This window comes from Citrus sinensis, chromosome 7 (assembly GCF_022201045.2).
Source record: "Citrus sinensis cultivar Valencia sweet orange chromosome 7, DVS_A1.0, whole genome shotgun sequence".
Taxonomy (NCBI): Eukaryota; Viridiplantae; Streptophyta; class Magnoliopsida; order Sapindales; family Rutaceae; genus Citrus; species Citrus sinensis.
In genome coordinates this window covers 29245424-29266359 of record NC_068562.1, presented here as the reverse complement: position 1 = coordinate 29266359, position 20936 = coordinate 29245424, and the positions used below count along the sequence as shown (strand labels likewise).

Below are 20936 nucleotides of genomic sequence, written 5' to 3'. Positions count from 1 at the left end.
GGCTTTGTAATACTTTTCCGGAGAAGGTTACCAGCTTTCAATTTTTAAGAGATTACTAGTGGAGATCAAATGATTTTATTGGCCAAACCTAATATGAAACTACTGAGAATCAAAAGCCAATAGCTTTTTGAACTGTGATTGATGTTACACTTCCCATGGTACCAACCATTATCATTCCAACCGAGACGGCATGTCAAATAGAGTAATAAAATATTTTTACCAGTAATGAAATTTACCATCCAGAGGTGTGATTGCTACTTATCAATTGGGATGAAAATGTTGAGACAATAGTTGGGAAGTTTTAGTATTATTATGAACTACACACACACACATATATACATACAAAATTGGAGTACATTATGCAAATCACACCATGTCAATGTTGATACTTGATACATCGTAACCAAGTTTAGGTGTAAAAATTAGGTGATTGGGAAGTTGCAACAATTGCCCTTTCGGATAAAAACCTATAAATACAAATGATACCAGCTCAGACGTGACAGATTTTTCAACATTGTTAATGAAACCATAGATTCACTCAAGAAGCATTAGGCATGAGAGTGTCATCCAATAGTGCTTCAATATCTACCAAGTCATCATCAAAATCAGCTGTTTCTTCTGCGTTGCTCAGAGCCATGGCCTGCAATATCAGTTTATAAAGGAATAAGCATCGATGAATAACAAAATGCAAGTCATAAAATCCAAATGTTTGTTGCTTATCTAATAACGCATGGTAAAAGTGAATCTCAGGCTTTCATGCACATGACAAGCCTTGCAATTAGCAATAATAAACAGAGGTAATGAAGAAAACAATAAGGCTTGTAATTATTACAAGCATTCTTCTAAAGGACAGTATTCTCTTGTCATACCGAATCTGTATTTATATTGTCAAATTAAAAATTAGAAAGTCAATAAAGAAACATTCAAACAAAAGCATCAAGAGCACAGCACAAAATCTTCAGTAGAACACTCCTATATAGCCAAGTCAGTGTGTTTTTAGAGGAAAACAGAGAATTCATTTTACCTTTGTCTCCTGGATCTCATTCACAACATTCAGCAGTCTACGATATTGATCCCTCGCTTCTGGATACTGAACCATGGACTTCACTCTGGCAAGGGCCTTCTGTAACCTTTCTTCTTTTTGCTTTCTGCCTTCTTTTAGGAAATCATAGTCATCCTCCTTTGCGGATGTGGCTACCATGCTGGAACTTGCAGTAAGCGTCTCCGACTTAAATCCACGCAAACCACTTCCTCTTCTTCTCCAGCGCAAGATAATCTTCTCCATAATTCCTACAGACCATATTATCTTCTTATAGTTTTTCCTGACCTGGTGGCCTCTTACATACGCCTAACACCCAAGAAAGGTATAAGTTAGAATTTAAGAAGCTGCTTTTGATTAAGAAAAATATTTTTTTTAATGAAAGTTGAACAGTAAACGATTAAACAAAAAAATAGCCGAAGCCAGGAAACATTGATATGAACCTGAATTTTGATGATTTGCTGCCGGATTATCAAGAAATCTTTCCTACCCTTCCAACTACGGAACTTATTTTGTATTCGTGTTGCAGCAGCATGCACAGGCTCATCGTGATGACCTGGCTTCTGGGTCTTGACTGCAACAAGTGAAAGAGCACGCTCATCTGATATACCAAATGTATCATTACCATATTCTTTCAACTGCTTTTTCTGGAAGGACTGTACCCGGAACACTTGATGAATACGAGCAGCTGCTTGTGTAGCATTGCGGACAGCAGCTAATGAGTCCTTCATTGACAATCCATATGGAAGATCCCCATCACTGACAGGAGTAGGACATCGTTGAGGAACTGTCTGAACTGCTGTTGCTCCAGTAACTTCAGCTACATCACCATCCTTTTTATTTAAACTAATAGCGGAGAGTGCGGAACTCAAATCTGATTCAGCAAGATAACCAGCAATTCCTTTGTGTCCAATGGAAGAAGCCAGATCGGCAGGTGTTCGGCCTGAAGGATATTTGGGAGTTGGATCAGATAGAGCTCCAGGAGCAGCACCAAGAGCAATAAGGGAAGCAACTGTGCGCTCTCTGGTTTCAGACAAAATTCCAGTAAGAAGATACCAAGAAAGAACTGAATCAAATTATTTTAATACTAAGTACAGTCTTTAAGAATCTTTCCTTTGTGACTTATTTGAGTTTAATGACATAAATATGTCCTTCCAATCACTTATGTCTATCTGGGATCAAAATTGCCGTCACAACAATTATGCATGTGTTAGCCTAGTTGACCACTTTCTTTTAATAGCCCTTCTAATGTTATTGGTTTCTTTCTTACTTTAATAAGCTGCTAGAGTTAATGCTAAAGACCAGCCTATATTACGGTATCTCATATCGCTAAAAGCTGGAAGAGTAGAAGTCAAATGTAGAAAGAAATTAATGTGGCAAAGTTTAATTCAAAGAAACAAGCAAGAAAACTTTCAAGGAGCTCACCTGCCACAATATGCTGCCCAATGAAGTGCAGTCCATCCATTTACATCGCGGAAATTGATATTTACACCAGCAACAGTTGTGGGTTCTAGGGCCCAATCATAGCCAAGAGCAGCTGCAAAATGTAGCACTCCTTGGCCACAATGATCTAACACACAAGGGCCTTTTCCACCTTCAGCTGCCTTCTGCACAAGCCATACTTGCAACTTCTCCTTTAGTAGCTTTTGCACAAGCTTCTCTTTTACCTCTTCTGATGAAAATTTCTCCTCTGCAGTTAGTTTTAACATCAGGTCCCAATCATCATTTTCATCTTTTAGCAGTGAACTGATTTTACTGTTCAGTTGAGATATATCGCTCAGATTGCTGGGATCATAATTAGGAGTACTGACAGAAGTCAGACACAATAACTTTCCAAATTGCATACGGAGATTTTCACTTGTGATGTCACCACAATTATCTGCAACATCCACATCTGGGATATGGCTGGCTCGATATTCAAACTCTCGCACTTCGCTACATGACAACCTATTGGAACATGTAACGTAAAATGGAACTCTCCCAACCTTTTGTGAAGAAGTATGACAACGAAGAACACCACCTGCTACAATTTCTGCTGGAACTTCAATTTCCCCAAACATACATGACCACTTACAATTTTCTGCCTCTTGCTGACTCATCAAGAAACGTCCCGTGATCAGGACCTGGATAACAAAGGAGAAAAGAAAGTATAAATTAGAAAATAGCATTTGAAAAGTATTTCTTCAGCAGGGAACACCAGATTTTGTTTTGATCACTCAATTAAATTTTCTGCTCATCGAATAGCTGAGACACCTAAAGCTTAGTTGACATCATTGCAGAAGAAACAGAATATTAAATATTAAGTGTACCTTGACTTCTGAGCCCACATAAGCCCAGTTTGGTGAGAAATCAATAATGCTATACAGCTGGTCTTGGGAGAGGGAAGGACTCATCATATAGGTATCCAAGCGTGCTTGAGGGGAGACGCCAGAATCATCAACACCATTTTCACTTTCAACTGTCTCCCAATAGGCTCCGGAACTGGATTGCATATTCGACTCTTTTACATCTCCTAGTTCTTTACTCATCCAGCGGTTGAAACTGTCAAGCTTCTTCAGACCTTCTGTAGAACCATCAATTAAATGCTGCTTTATAGCAGAGGAGTAAAAGGATTTCCCATCTATAGTCAAACTGCTTTCTGGATCTGATTTCAGAAGATGTCCATGTTCTGCATTTGGAAGCTGTTCATGAACATCATTTTCCATATTGGGATGTGCATGGGGAGGCCGAAGTGAATCAAGTAAACCATCATGAGCCGCTCCTTGTTCACAAGACTGAGAAGTAAGATCGTGTGCAGAGTCTAAATAGACCTTCTGATCCATTGGCCAATTGGATAAATGTGAAGAATCATTTCGAGATGTCTGTTTACAAGGAAACTTAATGTCTGAACAAAAACAAATTGAACTAAAAAAAAAAAAAAATTAATTGTTTGGGTGTGATGCATCAAGGCACTTCATTAATGTGTAAAATTTATTAGTTGTTTTAAAGACTAAAATAAAATCAATTATTGATAAACCGTTAAAATTAAGTTATTTTCAAAAACCAGAAAATTAGCTAATGAAAGATACACTTCTAAAAAGTCACCAAAATATTTAGAAAAGAAAAATATATTACAAGCACGGAGTATGCTAGATGTTCAGGTCCAGCCCTAAATATAATTAATTTATAACAACAAAAGGGAAGAGACCACCAAGTAATCCAAGCATACTGAGAAATTATGCACAAGTGACAGAATGCGGAATTTGTATGGGAAAATTAAGTTTTAAAATTAGCAATATCCTATTTACAGACTTTTGTTAACACACCCTAGGTTCATCAGTAAGTTGTTTGAGGTGAGTTCTTTCCAGACTCTCATCTGACTATGAAACAATGACAAAAAAGTTGGTGATCTCAGAAAGATCTATCTCATTTGAAATTTAATATCTCGACATGAATAATAAATGCCACACAGAAGTATAAACCCCTACCTGCCACTCCCCTCGGGTCTGTAGATGACTCCCAAACTCCTTCCGTTCACCAAAACTGTTGGTAAAAGGCTCTCCCAGAATGTCGTACCCTTGGTTAGGAATGTCTCCCAGAGCTTCAGGCTGAGATCCAACTCCTTGCGAACAATTTTGCAGGACATCCTCCCATGACGGGAAATCAAGGTTTTTTCGGGGCTCATATGTCAATCCAGTATCATTAGAATTCCTACTTTTATCTGTTTGAGCGGGTGAAATAAAATCAGCCCCGGGAACAACTGAGAACTTTCCTTGATAATTATCTATTAGCAATTCAAGAGTGTTACTAAATTGGTATGTCATCTTGTGAAAGAATCAGTAACCAGTGAAAGAACAGATATACCGAACAGCACATATCTAAGGGGAATAAAGCAATGTAACAATGGATGTACTTGTAAGTGATGACGGATAATAAGGATCAGCAAGTCCTGCATCTATCTTCTCTACCACAGGCTGCTGAAGATCACGAAAAGAGTGGAATCTGGAACTGGCTTGGTTATTATACACTGCATCAAGTATCATCTTCACTTAAAAGATCACAAAAATTCATTATCTTCAAGCAACATTCTATCTCCAAATTAGCGATTCACAATAAAATTGAAAAGTGAGACATAAAATCAACAAATGCACCTGATTCAGCATCCTCATACTCAGATGCCTGAGCACTGTTTAGACTTGTATCTGCAGTTTGTGAAGGCATTTGGTAACTGTTAGGATGAAAACCAGAAGACTGAGAACCTTCTACCTCAGAATTGGGTATGGTTTCTTCATTTTCTTGGGAATATGGAGTAGCTCCTTCAGCCACTTTAGCACGATTAAAGTTTGTCCGATTTCCCTGAAATATGTTTTTACATGATCAGGAAACGAAGACGTAAAATAAGAACACCCCCTCCCCCACCCCCCCCCAAACCCAAAAAAAAAAAAGAAAGAAGACTCTTAAGTGGAATAAAATTGCAGCAATAATGATATCAAAAAAGAAGTTCTATAAATGACGATCTGCAAGGTCATAAGGGCATGGTTTTGTAATACAGCTTATTGACAATACCCTAAAAAACGCATCGGTATTAAACAATTGATGTTCCTTTCATATTCAGAAAGAAGTGAAGTCATCATATTGATGGATCAAATGCAGATCAATTCCAAGAGCAAGGATAACCACGGCTAAAATAGCTGCCTACTACTACCCAATAACTGAGCATTACTGGAAGGTCTAGATCTTAAACAAAAGGAAGGTCTAGATCTTAAACAAAAGGGACAGTGGCTAGCAGAAAAAGAAAACAATACAGAATAATATGAAACGTGATTTCTGAATTACCAGTATATTTGCTGAAGCCAATGCTGTTAAAGATCTGTAGGAGAGCTTATGGCAAAGAAGTAAAACACTTAGCTACCAGCATTAAATCTACCTTTTAAGTGACGAAAGGATGACAGAGACAACAACTATAAAACACCTAAACTTGCCAACACATGAACAATGAAAGAAGCTGAGAAAGACAATATGATGTTTCTCGTCATCGTAATGTAATTTATACAGAAATACTATGGCAAGCTGGAAAATGATCTATTGTTCTTGAGCTTTATCCAAAAAACTCCATGTTTGTTGTAATTAATGAAGAGAAGGTCGAACAAGAGCTAACCTTTACTTCTCGGTAGTGGACAAGAACTATGTGCGAGAGTTCCCTGCAGAGGTTGTCGATTAGTACGAACAAACGAGAACCAAACAAGAAATTTCCAATGTTGGTGAGAGAGAGAATGTCGTACAATGCTGAAATAGTTGAACTACAACAAATCAAACACGAAGGACTTACTCTTCAAGCATCCAATAACTGCGCCTTTGAAAATTTTCATTTTCTTCTCCATGGGCATAGTAGCAATGCAACACATCAACACTCCCAGCCTGAAAAGAACAGAGTTTTCTTCAATATACATGGCTAAAGAGCAACCAAATTTAAATGATAATTAATCAATATACCACAGTGTGCCATGTACGATAAACTTGTCATTACAAAGCTGCATATTTAATCACTTTCAATCAACTAATTAGAGAACTTGTATACACAAAAATGAAAAACAAGTGAATCAATTTTTGTACTCACCTTGAGCCTCTCATGAGCTTCTTTGACTGTCTTCCCATCTTTCTTCTTTCTCCAATTATGACCATCTTTTCTAAAGTACCTCAGCACCTTCCGATCAAAAAGAAAAAGCGAACCACCTGAAATCAGAAACACAAATCAAGCCAAGATGACCTTAAAACACACAGAACATGTAAATAAATAACTTAAACCAAGAAAAATAACTATATTCTCTGGTGTTACGAGTCCGGCAAAATGATGCCTGAAACAAATCAAAAGCTAAAAGGCTGAAGGGATTCATGCGAAACAAAGAGACAACAATCGCTTTAATGCTATTCAACTTCAAATAAATCACAACTTATACCCTATGCAAATGGGATTAACCATTTTCGCTACAAAATAAATAAATAAAATAAAATTGAAAGAAAAAGAGCATACTTGGGGGCGTATGAGGAGACTCAGGGGCAATTCGGAATTTAGTATAATTCCTCAAAATTTCACAAATTTCAGCAGGACGTAGCCATCTATGTTGCGCTTCTATCAATATTTGCTCTATATCTGCGTATCCATCATAACAGTTAATTCAATTAATTACTCAATTCATTGAAGCTAAACAGTAAATGAACGAACTAGTCAAAAACAATTTTTTTTTTTTTTTTGCCGGGAGTCTAACAAGAAATAAAACTTTATTACCTAATTGGTTACCAAGAGCAAAGCGTCTAGAGTCTGCCATTAAGAGAACCTTTGATGAATGATGATGTTGTAAAGCTGACTAAGGCGTCATCAGTTAGTTCATCAGTGATTAAATTGATCTCTGAGGCGAGGCCAAGGGTGAAATTGCAAACAAAAGTTACAATTTCGAGAGAATTTGGAATTGCCGAAATTGAATTTTCAGACAAAGGCCTGTTTTTGACTGATGTATCGACTCGACTGCAGCTTTTTGCTCTTGACTTTCCAGGTCCACTTCGCGGATACGCACGCGCTGCAATAATAATACTTAACCATGTTTTTGTTTCTTTTTGTTTTTCCTAAAACATATATATATATATATATTCCATCTCATCTAATTTATTTTAATTTAATTTTCGAAAAATCTACAATTTCTTAAATTATACTTGCTCATCATAAAAAAATCTAATTTTGACATAATTGAATTAGCTACTTAGCCATGTATATTTAATTTCTTAATAAGAGTAATATCTAATTGAGTATGCGACGATAAGATTTTTTATGACACGTTGGACACTATAAGTGAGTAAATATCACTTAATTATTAATTAAGTAATTAATTATAACCATCACCTTGTTACTTATCTTTATCAACGACAAGTTTATCATCATCACTGTTCACCATTAATATTTATTTTCTTTACTAACAATCCATTTCCTTTTGTTAAATTTTATGAATAAGTGGTGGATTTTGTTGTTATTAATATATAGATTTTGCTTTATGTGATAAAATAAAACATTTATTTCAATTACAATTTAGGATTTGATTAAGAATTAATATTTGATTCAATTGTAAATCAATTAAATCAAATAAGAGAGATAAAAAGTTAATCTTTGAGAGATTGAGAGAAAAAAAATTATTATTAATTATTTTTATTTTTTAATAAGGATATTTCTAAAATAAATAATATTTATTGAAAAAAGAAATAAAATCAATCTATTCCGTGTCACTGTCGTATGAGTAATAGTGACTTCAATCTATTCCGTGTTTGAATTCGTTAATTAATAATAACTCGCTCGTACCCTAGATTTTCTCATCCCTAAAACATAGCCACTAAAATCATCATCATTTTATTAGCACAATGGATATGGAAAATGTTTAGCAAGTCCGAATTGAATTAATTATAACATTTCACTATTTATTTTATGAACATTATATTATTTTAGATGTTTAGTGCTATTCTTTCACAAATAATTGTATTACTCAAAAAATATGACAATAAATAATCTAGGATATCAATTGCAATCCATTATCTATATTACGACCGTAAAGATTTGTTTTGAGATTGCAAGAATGTTCAAAAGTGATTTTGAGAATTTTTTTATATGTAATTTCATTAGTTTGTCTTCATGAAACTTTATCTAATCCTTGTTATCAAATGCATAAAATATCTTCAAATCATTTGAATAAGTATAGATTTTTAATGAATCCACCCATCAGTCTTTAGCCGAGTGGAGAGTGCTTACTCGTACATTAAGAGTAAGTGTTTGAATCCCCATAAAAATATTATGAAAATCTCATTCCTTTTCTAATGATAACATAATTAAGTGAATACAATATTCTTTAATTATAACATACGAGTGAAATAAATATTTTTTAAATATTAATAAAGATTAAAAGTTGTTTTAATAATAGTCTGATTTTTAAATATTAATAACAATATGACGTAATATTAGTTGTAGCATGAGTGTAAAAATAAAAAGGATTTTTAATGGATGCTCTAAGCTTTTAGCCCAAAATGATAGTAGTAGTAGTGGTAATACTCTAATAATAATAGAGTAATAATATAACCACAAACTCTTATATAAATTTATTTTGTACAAATTGATGTGGAATGATAAGATTGGTTGAATTAAATATTCACTTGGCCCACATGATTTATTTATATTATTTTATATTTTCATTCAACTAATAAATTAATACCACATCAATTTATACAAGATAAATTTATACAAAAATTGTGTCCGTATGATCAATCATAGTAATAATAATAAGGCTAATGCTAAGTTACATGCATGTAACTTACAACCCTCTCACATGAATAGTGAGTGGTGTGGGCCCATTCACTATTCATGTTGGTTGTAAGTTACATGCATGTAACTTAGGGGATCCTAATAATAATAATAATAATAAAGTTAACACGTGCATATCACGTGTGAATTCTACCCCGAAGTTACGCATAAATAATATCTTCAAGACATGAAAATAATTAAAATCCGCATCGTTAGTTTCGTTGATCACCTGAAACTGCAACTAATAAAGAAAAAAAAAATCAGAAGCGCAGAGAGACATGGCAGTTGCGGCATTAGGGCAACTGAACGTGGAAGAGCCGCCGCCGGCATGGGGTTCTCGTAGTGTCGATTGCTTCGAGAGACTGGAGCAAATTGGTGAAGGAACTTATGGGTATTTTAAAAAAAAAAAAAGAAAAGCAAAGTCTCTTCTTCTTTTTTTATATATATATTTTTGGGGTTATGTGTAGGTTTTAGCGTTGTTGGATGTCTGATAGAATTTCCCAATTTTTTAAATTTTTTCATACTACTTTTGATTGATTTACTGAGGGTTTCTCTTTTGGGTTTTTTTTTTTTTAAAAAAATTATATGCTTGGAATTGTTAAATTTCTTCCTTTCTTATCAAATATTAATTTTTTTCTAGGGTTTTAACCTATGCTTCTTGTTTAAGTGCTCTGTAACTTTTGTGGAGAGTAGATGGATTGTTTGGACCTGACTAAATAGTGCGTGTACTTTCCGAGTATATGTGAGTTTCCCAAATTGTGCACAGAGAGGTATTGGACTGTGGATGATAATGCTGTATACTAATTTAAGTTAATTATGTGCTCAATTTTAGAATATGATAAAAGTTCAGCCCTTAAATAATTGGGATGTGTTGATTCTTTTAAAATCATTTTAGGATCCATTCTCTTTGCTGTCAAATACTCCTAAATGTGAGAAAGAAGTAGCAGTGAATTATTAGAAACTTCTAATCAAGACCTTGACTTCTTACTTTGCTGGTTACCACATACATGCTAACTATATAATGCATGCAATGTTTTGGGGTTTTTAGAGATAAAATTCTTAGTATATAATGCATGCAACATTAGTTCTTGCCCAAGACTGCCCATTTGGAGGGAAAAAGATAGTTCTTGTTGGCTTCAACTTAAGTAATGAATGTCTGTGGCAATTTGGTGGTAAAAGTCAACTTATGCTATGAAATATAGTGACTGAGTCTTTTGTAGAATATCTTCGTAATACGAAAGAAAAATAAAAGGGAAAAAAACTTTTGATGCTAAGTAATAGTGATGAACTTTTAATGTCTTTCTACAAAGATGTGGCAGAAATTGTATTTTTCTTGGAGATATGTATGGGGTTTGTACTGGAGGATGTAGCTCAATTATGAACTTAAATAACTTGTTCTTATTTTGATATTCATTTATTGTTTATTGGGGTTCATGCTTGTGTGTATCAGTCAGGTATTCATGGCTAGAGAAATCAAAACGGGGGAAATTGTGGCTTTGAAGAAGATACGTATGGATAATGAAAAAGAAGGGGTAAGCTCCTCTTAAGTTAATACGTTTCTACTTTTCTTTTGAGGAAGACAATAAATGATTGTTTTGGCTTATGACACTTGCATGCACTCTCACACGCACTGTCCCCCCCAGCCAAAACACCCAACCCCACAAGCACATGTAAATAGAGAGAAACCAAGCTGCATTTCCTCCAATATTTTATCTGAATTTTCTTCGCTATGTATGCAGTTTCCAATAACAGCCATTCGGGAAATTAAAATTCTGAAGAAGCTTCAGCATGAAAATGTTATTAAGTTAAAAGAGATTGTAACTTCTCCAGGTATTGTAGTTTTAGTTGTTAGCATATCTTCGAATAATTTGTACCCATAATATTATATCGCTATGATTCATACAATTGATATTTTTATTTTGCTTAAAGGTCCTGAGAGGGATGAGCAAGGGAGGCCAGGTGACTAAAGTTGTTTCGTGAACTGCAATTCAGTTGGTTTTGTGTTGCTTCAGAGTTTCTTACATGACTTGTACCTTCTTGGAAACTACAGATGGTAATAAGTACAGGGGCAGCACCTACATGGTTTTCGAGTACATGGACCATGACTTGACAGGCCTTGCTGATCGTCCGGGACTTAGATTTACTGTTCCCCAAATAAAGGTATATAAGTAGCTTACTTAAGGGGAATTTTTTTTTTTTTTAATCAAGCATCTAATGGCTGACACCACTAATGTTTTGTTGTTTTAAACAGTGTTATATGAAGCAGCTACTGACTGGGCTTCACTACTGTCACGTTAATCAAGTTCTTCACAGGGACATTAAAGGTGATTATCAAATAGCATTAGGAACTGTTTTCTTGATCCCACAAAAATTGTTATGGCTGAGGAAAACTTGTTCCTGCAGGTTCTAATCTTTTGATAGATAATGAAGGAAATTTGAAGCTAGCAGATTTTGGGCTTGCGAGGTCATTTTCTTATGACCACAATAACACCCTTACAAATCGTGTAATTACTTTGTGGTACAGGTAAGCCTTGGCTTCAATTATATCTTGCCTAGCATGTCCTCCATCTACCTTTTTTTTTTGTTTTGGGGGGGGGGGGGGGGGGGGCGTTGGAAGAATGTGCCATAGTTTGTATTTGGTTCAGAATGATATGAATTTTGCAGGCCCCCGGAGTTGCTGCTTGGAGCCACAAAGTATGGACCAGCTGTTGACATGTGGTCTGTTGGCTGTATTTTTGCTGAGTTATTGAATGGGAAACCTATCTTGCCTGGAAAAAATGAGGTTACTTATGTTTCTTGAAATTTTTAGTCTGTTGACAAGTTTCTTGATTAATGAGTATGAGCCTGATGCTTTGTTGTTTTTTATTATTACTTTGTAGTTGGTGTGATTTAGCTTGAAAAAAGGTAGTGAATGCATTGAATTCAGAATTTTTTTTTTAAATGGAAAATTTGGCTTTTGTAAATGCTTTTAATAGAAGATAATTGTGTTTAAGATTAAAATCTTAGGGTTATTAAGCCAAGGTCGATGCTTCAAGTGTGCGAGTGAGATTGCTCTTATTGTTCCTTGATGCTAAACTCTGTTTAAATGAAAATGGAGGCGGAATAATATTTAATGAGCTAGACTGGTATGTGCTTGAGATGTATAGAGAGAGATCTGTTGGTTAACGGTATATGGTTGCTTTTGGTGAAGGTGTGAAACTGGAACCTAGTCAGCTTAAAGGAATGTCGAATTATGATACTTTTCCTTTTGAGAAATGTAGGTGAAAAGCTGAGAAAGTATATGGGTTTCAAAGAGAGTCTTCATGCAGTTAATTTTTTGTTGAAAGGTTGGGCTGCTCCTTTTTAAACCATGATTCTACTCAATCTGTTTTATATTGCTTGTGTTGTAATTGGTGTATGTCTAAGCAAGAATATCTTAAGCGTCTAATGCTTAAGGTACTAGGAAGGTTCAGGAGGAAATAATTGCTGGCCCAAAGTTTTGCCTTTTCTTTTTAGGATCCTGATATATTCTGTCCATTTGCTGCTTTTAAGTTTATGGTTCCCATTCTATGTGCAATTGATATGCCAGTACCCACAGAGCATAATTTTCTCTTCTTGTGGTTCAATTGTTTTTGAAAAGCTTTAATAAAATGCTTGAACCCTTATAGCCACATCTGATATACGCTATCTTGACATTAATTACAGGCTGAGCAATTGAGCAAGATATTTGAGCTTTGTGGGTCTCCTGATGAAACCATTTGGCCTGGTGTTGCTAAGATGCCTGCATACAACCATTTTAAGCCCTCAAGGACCATGAAGAGACGTGTCAGAGAGGTTTTCAGACAGTAAGAAAAGAAGATTTTGTGTTCATGTCTATTGTTGTTGACTAATTTTTTTATCATAAAATATTAGAAAACTTCTGTGCCAATTTTCTGCAAGAAATTAATTTTGACAAATATATTTGCTTTTACAGCTTTGACCGACATGCTTTGGAGTTGTTGGAGAAAATGCTGATGCTTGATCCTTCCCAGGTACCTCTTTGAAGCCTTTACTTTTCAGTTTGTTGTACATGATATTAACTAGTTGGAGTGAATCATTTGATTGAAATCAAAGCATATTTGGGAGTTTCTGTCCTGTTTTAAGTCGCAAGATCCCTAATTCATAACTATTATAGCTTTAATAGAACTGCTATAGATCTTTCAATTTTTTGTTTTAAAAAAAATGTTTTCTTAGCAGGATTTTAATATTCGATTCATACAGTTTGAAACGAAACTACTTGTGACTTCATTTTCATTGAACGATAAATCTTTCTTTTGACTTCATTTTCATTGGATATAAACAGTTTATTGTGTGTGAATATCCAAAATATCTCCAGGATATCATTTATTTGAAATTGTATCTCATACTTATTAGAACATTGTCATTTTTTGACAACACTTGAGCTTCAGCTCAGGGAACTAGAAGTGTAGAATACTACTAGTTTAATCCTGGGAAAATAATAGATTCTTCCATGTCTTAAGACAATTTTTGATATTTTAGTAGCTTCTCGTGAATTTGATAATAAAACTGGATGCAGTATATAGTAGAGAAGAACAGAATTTACATTATTTCTGGGGGAAGCTATGGTTTCTGATCTCACACTTCATTTCTTTCTCACTGGAAAGCTGAAATATATAATGAAATTATGTTTAGGAATTTATTCAATGGAATTATGAACTTTATTTTTTGACTTGGAAAGGGGTCTACCTATTTGGACTTTCTTGTTCCAGTGCTTGGATTTTGCTTTGACATTATTTCATGATGCTAGCAAATATTTCTTTAATTGCCAGCAATTTTTACATTATAGTTGATGGTTTCCACATCTTATCATCCCATTCTTTGTTCTACATTGTTATTTATGCTGCTTGAACACATATTTTCAGTTTTTTCTTGAGCTTATTTATCATTCTTTCTTTTCGCAGAGAATATCTGCAAAGGATGCACTTGATTCTGAGTACTTTTGGACTGACCCCTTGCCGTGTGATCCCAAGAGGTATCACTCACATTCTTAATTTGTCATATCCCACAGATGGCATATCAGTTTGATTCATTCATTTTATACTTAGTTGCTTTGTCTCTTGGGTTAGCCACAATTTCCTGGTCCCGTGATGATATGATATTTTAAATAATCCTTGGTTTATTTTTGCAGCTTGCCCAAATATGAATCATCGCATGAGTACCAAACAAAGAAAAGAAGGCAGCAACAGCGACAACATGAAGAAGCCACAAAGAGACAGAAATTGCATCACCCACAGCCGCATGGCCGCCTGCCTCCTATTCAACACGCCGGGCAGTCTCATCATTGGTCTGGGCCAAATCATCCCATGAACAATGCACCTCCGCCGGTTCCTGGTGGTCCTGGTCATCATCACTATGGAAAGCCCCGTGGTCCTCCTGGAGGTGCTAACAGGTATCCAAGCGGAAATCAGAGTGGTGGATACAACAACCCGAATCGTGGAGGCCAAGGTGGTGGTTACAGCAATGCACCATATCCACCACAAGGGCGTGGGCCACCATATGCTGGCGCCGGTATGCCTGCAAATGGTCCCAGAGGACCTGCTAGCGGGTACGGAGTTGGTCCTCAAAGTTATTCCCAAAGTGGTCAATATGGAAATTCTGCTGCTGGCAGGGGTCCAAACCAAATGGGTGGTAGTCGAAATCAGCAATATGGCTGGCAGCAGTAAGGCTTGCCTAAGTGCGCTGAATAGAAATGAGGACCCTTTTTACCTCGGTGTGGAATTTTGTTGAGCTGTGTCAAACTTTATTTGCTTAAGTGTTTGTTTGTTAGGTTATATAAATGTAGTTATTCAAAACTGTTTGCTACATTTACCCAGTTTCATATGTAACCATTTTGATAAAATAAAAATTAAAAAAAAATCGTAGAGGAAAATTTGAAGCATAACTTTATCGACTTCACTTGTATAGATTATCAAGTTATTAAACAGTCAATGGTGTTCTTTCACAATATTTCAATGTTATTTTCTCAAATGCTAATTCGGGGCATTTAACATTGATATCTTGCTGTTTTTCATATACTTATTCCTGATCATGTCTGTGTTGCCGCCTCTTTATAATCTTGCAACTGCTATTTATACGACAGGAATTGCAGAAGTAAGATGGCATTAAAATTCAGTGGCAGCAGCTAAGCAATGGCTACATTAGCAACAGATTTGTAACGATGAAGTATGCACCAAACCACATGTGCGTGCAAACTTTTGGATACCAAGACCAAAATCTTGCTAAATTTATTTCTCTTTGATTAGAAAGAAGGCTAGGGAGAGGCTAAAAGAAGATGAATGGATATTATCCATCATTGGTGTTGGACAATGTCACAGAACAAAGTTGTTCACTGTGTCGCCAAATTGCAACCAGAACAATTTAGATCTCTTCTAACGCAGATATGCCTCATTCTCAGCCTCAACTTACTCAGACCTGAATCAAGTATCTATGATGACTCTACTTTGAGAACTATCTTCATGAACTCATATACAAGGTAACTTATGGCAGCTGATGGTAAAACCTGCAGTACTAGAAAATGTCTCAAGTTATAATAAGTTGGGATCAAAAGGAGTTAATGCCATCATAAGCATGCAATTAAAAATAAATGTTAAAACACTTAGCATGAAATAAATGATGGAAACATTAGATGAACTCTAATAGAGAAAATATGAAATATATTTGTTGTTGACTTTTGACCAAACCATAGCACAAAATGGGCAAAACACCCGTCGACGAATGGACATGGACCATGTAATTCTAGGATTTTGATGCAGGAAAAACCGAAAGTATAGCATAATCTACCTTTTGAGAATGAAGGAGAGCCAAAATAGAGGAAAATCATAATGAAAAAAAATACACATCAAACCTGCAGCAAGCTGGGAGTTAATCCGGCATACAGAGCAGGAACACCTCCTTGCTCAACTATCTTGACACAAGTCGCCAATGCATTTAATTTCGTTGCACAGACTTGCATTTGAAGTTGTCTTCTCACAACTTCAAATGGGTAAGTAGCAGCTTCAGAACAACAACCAGCAATTGCCCCGTAAAGCAATGTTCTAACTGGACCCAACTCCAGTTGTTCCAATGCACTGAGATCTTGATCTTTTCTCATATTTTGAAGTCTCTTCTTCCCTTCAGGTGAATGGAGATAAGCTGACTTCAATATATCGTAGACACCATAAAAAACTGCACCAGAAGGGGCCATGCTCACAATTGAGGGTACCAAACCCTTATAAAGAGAAAAGAACCCTTCAGTTTGGATCATGTGACGGAAAGCACCAATTAGACCACCCAATGCTTCCCCCCCAGGAGCTACCATAACTGTTCTTATCTGCAATATTTCCCATTTCAAGAACAGTATGATTTGATCAGAAATTCAGTTGAAATATACCAAAAAAAAAAAAATTCAAAACAATGGATGTTATGAATTATAGAGACCAAAATTTGATTCTTCTTAATCTTGACCAACAGAATAATTCCCCTCGGCACAATCCCAGACTCACTGGACAAGTAATCTCCATTTTGAGTTGTTTGAAATCTTATGGAAAGCATTAAAGAACTCAGATATAAACAAACAATCCAATCATCTTCCCCGCAGATAGAGAAAAGTAAAATTACATCACAGCAGCAAGTTGAAATATAAGTAAGCTACATATGATCATAATATAAATAATTCTAAAACTGGCACATACAGTGTCCAATGGTAAGCAAAGCAAGGTGGCAGTTATTCCAGCTGCAGCACCAGCAACAAACCGCTCAAAATTCGTGCTTTCGTCCTTGCCACTCAATTTCAATAGTTGATTTCTGTATGTATCATAAGCATAAAAGTTGATAGCCTTAAAAGGAGCAGTTCGAAGAATATTGACAAAATTTCCTTTCCAAAAGCCTTTCAGCCCTTGAGTAGCTGCAATTGTCTTGATAAGATCAAAAAGGCTCTTCTGCTCCCCACGAACAATGTACTCTAACTTCAGTCTCTCGAGAGGGGCAACACAAGTTCTGATAAAACAAAACCAAAAGGAAGTTCCAAATAGAATGTGAATAAATAACATATTTTTTTCATACACTAGAACAAAAATAAGAAAAACAGACATTGTCTGATAGCTTTAATAAGGATGATAAATCAAAGGACCTAAAAATCAAATAAGTGCAAATTTGAGCTAATTGTTTTGATATATATTCCAGAAGAATTTAAAAAGTGAAAAATCTAAACTACTCATTTTATTGTTTTCAGAATCAACCATATACGCCGCCACAAGGGCAATAACTCAAATATATTTTATACGAATAAGTGAATTCATGAACAATACGATTTACTAATAAGCCATAAGGAACACATCAACACATTATTGACAATAATCTCAGCATATGAAATTACATATTGCATGACGTGCTAGCAATATGCAAAATAGCACACTAGAGTTCCACATAAATGAGCTCAATTTAGTACAATACAGACCAAAAGCTCTGGCGCAGTTACCAAGAATCCACCTCAGGTTGTATATAAATATCAGATAGAATCCTTAGCAACTGCTGTGAACTCAATCAAAATCAATCCACAAGATGCATTTCCTAGACTAATAGTAAATGAACTTATTCCACTTTTCAAGTCTAGCTCGTTAATCATAAAGATAAATGGATCTCCAAAAGTCTGGACAGGCACAAAAGTCAGCACCCTGACTACAATCAGCTTCTTTGACTCTTTTCAGTAGCTCCGAAATTTTTACATAAATATTTGCACCAACAATCACATATGGCTTGCCCTTTATTTCATATAACCAAAAGAAAATTAAAAAATTGAAAATTTTTGTTTCCAAATGACAAATATAACTAACTCTCTCTCTCTCTCTCTCTCTCTCTCAACAAAGTCTTCCAGCTAAAAGTGACATTTTTGTCTTGTCAAAGTTAAATACAAAAACAGACTATTTTTTTTCCCTGTTCCATTGGATATTGATAAAAAGAAATATCAACCCATAAAACTAACTGACTTCACTAACAGCAGAAACTAAAAATAAATAAACAAAAAGAAAACAAAACAAAACCTGGAGACAGCAGCAGCAACAGCTCCAGCAAATAGATGCTTAGTGGTATTATAAGCACCAAGTTCCTTCTCTTCCACCTCCTTCCCTCCCTTAAACGCCACCATTTGTTCTTCCACTTCTTCATCTTCATCCTCCTCCTCTTCCCCGCCTTTACTATTCCCATTTTGCCCCCAACTTTCTGTCGATTCCCCAACATACCCTTCACCGCTTCCCTTCATCGACAAGCTCACCGACAGAAACCCACATCCCCGGCGCCGCTGATGAACAAAACGCAGGGTTTGATTACCGAGTAAATGAGTGTTAATCAATGAAACAAACGAGGGCGGCAGTGCTGTTGTTTGGTCAAGAAACAAGCCACCGGATGCAAAGGGGTGATGACGATGATCAGAGGGTGGTTCTGATTTGATCAAGTGGGCGGCTAGGTTGAAGCTCAAAGAATGATCCTGGCCGTGCATTGCAGCAGCTGGTGGTAGTTGGTGATGCGTACCGTTCCGACACAAGAAGGAGCAACAACATGAAAATTGAAATGTTGGGTGGGATTATGTAATAATGTAAGAGAGACGGACGTGTGAAGAAGAAGAAACAAGAGAGAATTTTGGAATATGGAATATGTTTTATTTATTTTTATTTTTCAAATAAGTCCTCCAAGTGGTGAGAATGAGAGAGTGACTGCTGGTGTCAAATGCAAATTTCAGAAAGAAGATGCTTTTGTTGCTGCTTCTTATTCTCGGCTTCATCGCCGCAACTCGACATACATGCACCGATGCACATACACTGATACAACCTGAGTTGTGTTTTGTTTCTTTTTGGGCTTTGAGTTTGACACATAAATTAGTCAACACTCTTCTTAACCTATGATTCATTCATTGTTAAATGTGTTTTGCCACAGATCTAATGGCTATCTTTATGTTGTGTTTACTTTTTAGATTAGAGAATTGAATGATTGATTGTGTTTCCTTATTGAAGATATTAAAGAATGAGAAATGAATTTTGGGTGAAGACCATGAATTTAGGAATGACGAATGAGAATGTCATTTTCATGAGAGAAATTATAATGAATTGGGAGAATAGAAATAAGAAATAAATCCATACTTTTAGCCTTAAAAAAATATTCTTTTTTTCACCATATTTAAATATCAGTCAATGATATTAATATTGATTGATATTTAAATAGAAATTATAATTCTTACTATTATTGAGTTATTCTCTCATGAGGGCATACTCACTTTATTAAAATAAGGATACCACTAAAATATAAAATAACACATATTTTATTATATTTGAGATTGTATTTTTTTTTGTTTTTTGTCTATTAATGGCATCATCACTTTATTAAAATGAAGATTTTCTCATTAGATAATTATTCTACTATTAATATTATTTTTATTATAATAACTATAATGATAAGGTTATTATTATTATTAAATAATAATAATAGTAAAAAAAATAGTAGTAGTAGTAGTAGTAATAATAACTAATCTATTCTAATAAAATATTGTATTACATTTAACATTATAATAATCATGCATATATTTCCCTTCAAAATGTTTGCTAATTTGCTTTGTCAGCGAAAAATATATAATTTTAATTAAGGGTATCTTGATAACTTATAACAATTTATATTGATTACAAAAAAAAAGTAAACTTATCAATAGGAATGTAGCTCATTTCTATTCTTACAATTCAAGTAAATAACTATTTTGATTCTCGTTTTTCATTTCAATTTCAACTCATTCCAATTGCAGCCCATTTTTATTCTTGGAAACTAGAAAGCAAATTCACCAGAATAAAATGATTACGCATTCATAAATTGTACAATAAGTAAATAGTTAGTTGAAATTAAAATATTTTAGAAATTGATGTAGTGCAAAATTATTTGTAGAGCTTATGCTTGTTCAAATAAGAAAACGTAGTTAATAAAATAAAATAAATAGAAAACTCTTATATTTAATTAATTATTTGTAGAGAGACAATAAGGAAAAATATTGTTTAGAAATCAACCATAATCAGTCAGTTTTATAAAAGGATAAAACAAGACTAATGCGACAACCTACAAACAAAGGCTAGCCCTTCCCATCCGTGCGTGTACTATGGGCACGGCATTAAAAGTTTTAGAAAGGAATCTGGATATCTCTATTATTATTATTATTATTATTATTATTATTATTAGAAGAAGAAGAAGAAGAAGAAGAAGAAAGGAATTCGGGATATCTCTTTTAACTTTGCAACGTTAGAGAATTATTTGAGAGAATCTTAACCTCGCAATACTCACCCCCGTGAAAATTTAGTGGTCTAAATTGACAATAGGTTGAGAGGTATTAATTATATTAGGAATATAATAAAATTTAATTAATTAGTTAATTTAATTACCTTAGAAACATCGATCGAACAATATTGTAAAGAAGAAGTAAATATCCTGACAGGATAAGTAAGTAATAAAGAAAGAATCATTTTGTAGTTGTTGGTTCAACTTGTCAACACTCAGTATGATGGAATATGTGCTTCATTCATTATTCTTTGCCTTTAG

General features: G+C 34.8%; 3 protein-coding genes across 5 annotated transcripts; 1 reads left to right on the top strand and 2 right to left on the bottom strand.

Moving 5' to 3' along the window:
- Positions 1-291: 291 nt before the first annotated feature.
- Positions 292-7580, bottom strand: LOC102621892 (calmodulin-binding transcription activator 3). The gene is given in 13 exon segments (XM_015527347.3): positions 292-640; positions 1025-1348; positions 1483-2062; positions 2465-3162; positions 3349-3900; positions 4507-4802; positions 4932-5045; positions 5170-5374; positions 6177-6219; positions 6348-6436; positions 6636-6751; positions 7050-7169; positions 7305-7580. Coding segments are annotated over 13 exon segments (3300 nt in total). The 5' UTR covers positions 7345-7580; the 3' UTR covers positions 292-517.
- Positions 7581-9546: 1966 nt separating this feature from the next.
- LOC102621414 (cyclin-dependent kinase C-1) lies at positions 9547-15273 on the top strand. 2 transcript variants are annotated; one of them, XM_006464177.4, is made up of 12 exons: positions 9547-9744; positions 10804-10885; positions 11093-11183; positions 11283-11312; positions 11404-11513; positions 11605-11677; positions 11757-11877; positions 12018-12135; positions 13038-13177; positions 13306-13363; positions 14294-14364; positions 14521-15273. In XM_006464177.4, exons 1-12 carry the CDS (start codon positions 9632-9634, stop codon positions 15053-15055), a joined length of 1542 nt encoding a protein of 513 aa, XP_006464240.1. In that variant the 5' UTR covers positions 9547-9631; the 3' UTR covers positions 15056-15273. The 2 variants fall into 2 exon arrangements, with proteins under 2 accessions (XP_006464240.1, XP_006464241.1); XM_006464178.4 differs by lacking the exon at positions 9547-9744 and adding an exon at positions 9882-10123.
- LOC102620933 (probable mitochondrial adenine nucleotide transporter BTL3) lies at positions 15122-19376 on the bottom strand. 2 transcript variants are annotated; one of them, XM_025097631.2, is made up of 4 exons: positions 18410-19376; positions 17063-17366; positions 16237-16701; positions 15122-15899 (listed from the first exon to the last, which is right to left on the bottom strand). In XM_025097631.2, the coding sequence occupies exons 1-4, from the start codon at positions 18862-18864 to the stop codon at positions 15870-15872; spliced, it is 1254 nt and encodes a 417-aa protein (XP_024953399.1). In that variant the 5' UTR covers positions 18865-19376; the 3' UTR covers positions 15122-15869. The 2 variants fall into 2 exon arrangements, with proteins under 2 accessions (XP_024953399.1, XP_006464238.1); XM_006464175.4 differs by having other exon boundaries at positions 15122-15891; positions 18410-19373.
- Between the last annotated feature and the right edge of the window lie 1560 nt (positions 19377-20936).

Coding starts and splice junctions, on each gene's coding strand:
- LOC102621414 (XM_006464177.4), top strand. CDS start 9,632: ATGGCAGTTGCGGCATTAGGGCAACTGAACGTGGAAGAGCCGCCGCCG. Junction 11,514..11,604: donor TTACTGTTCCCCAAATAAAG/GTATATAAGTAG, acceptor TGTTTTAAACAG/TGTTATATGAAGCAGCTACT. Junction 13,178..13,305: donor GTCAGAGAGGTTTTCAGACA/GTAAGAAAAGAA, acceptor TTGCTTTTACAG/CTTTGACCGACATGCTTTGG.
- LOC102620933 (XM_006464175.4), bottom strand. CDS start 18,864: ATGCACGGCCAGGATCATTCTTTGAGCTTCAACCTAGCCGCCCACTTG. Junction 17,367..18,409: donor GTTGCTGCTGCTGTCTCCAG/GTTTTGTTTTGT, acceptor TTGTTTTATCAG/AACTTGTGTTGCCCCTCTCG. Junction 16,702..17,062: donor TTTGCTTACCATTGGACACT/GTATGTGCCAGT, acceptor GAAATATTGCAG/ATAAGAACAGTTATGGTAGC.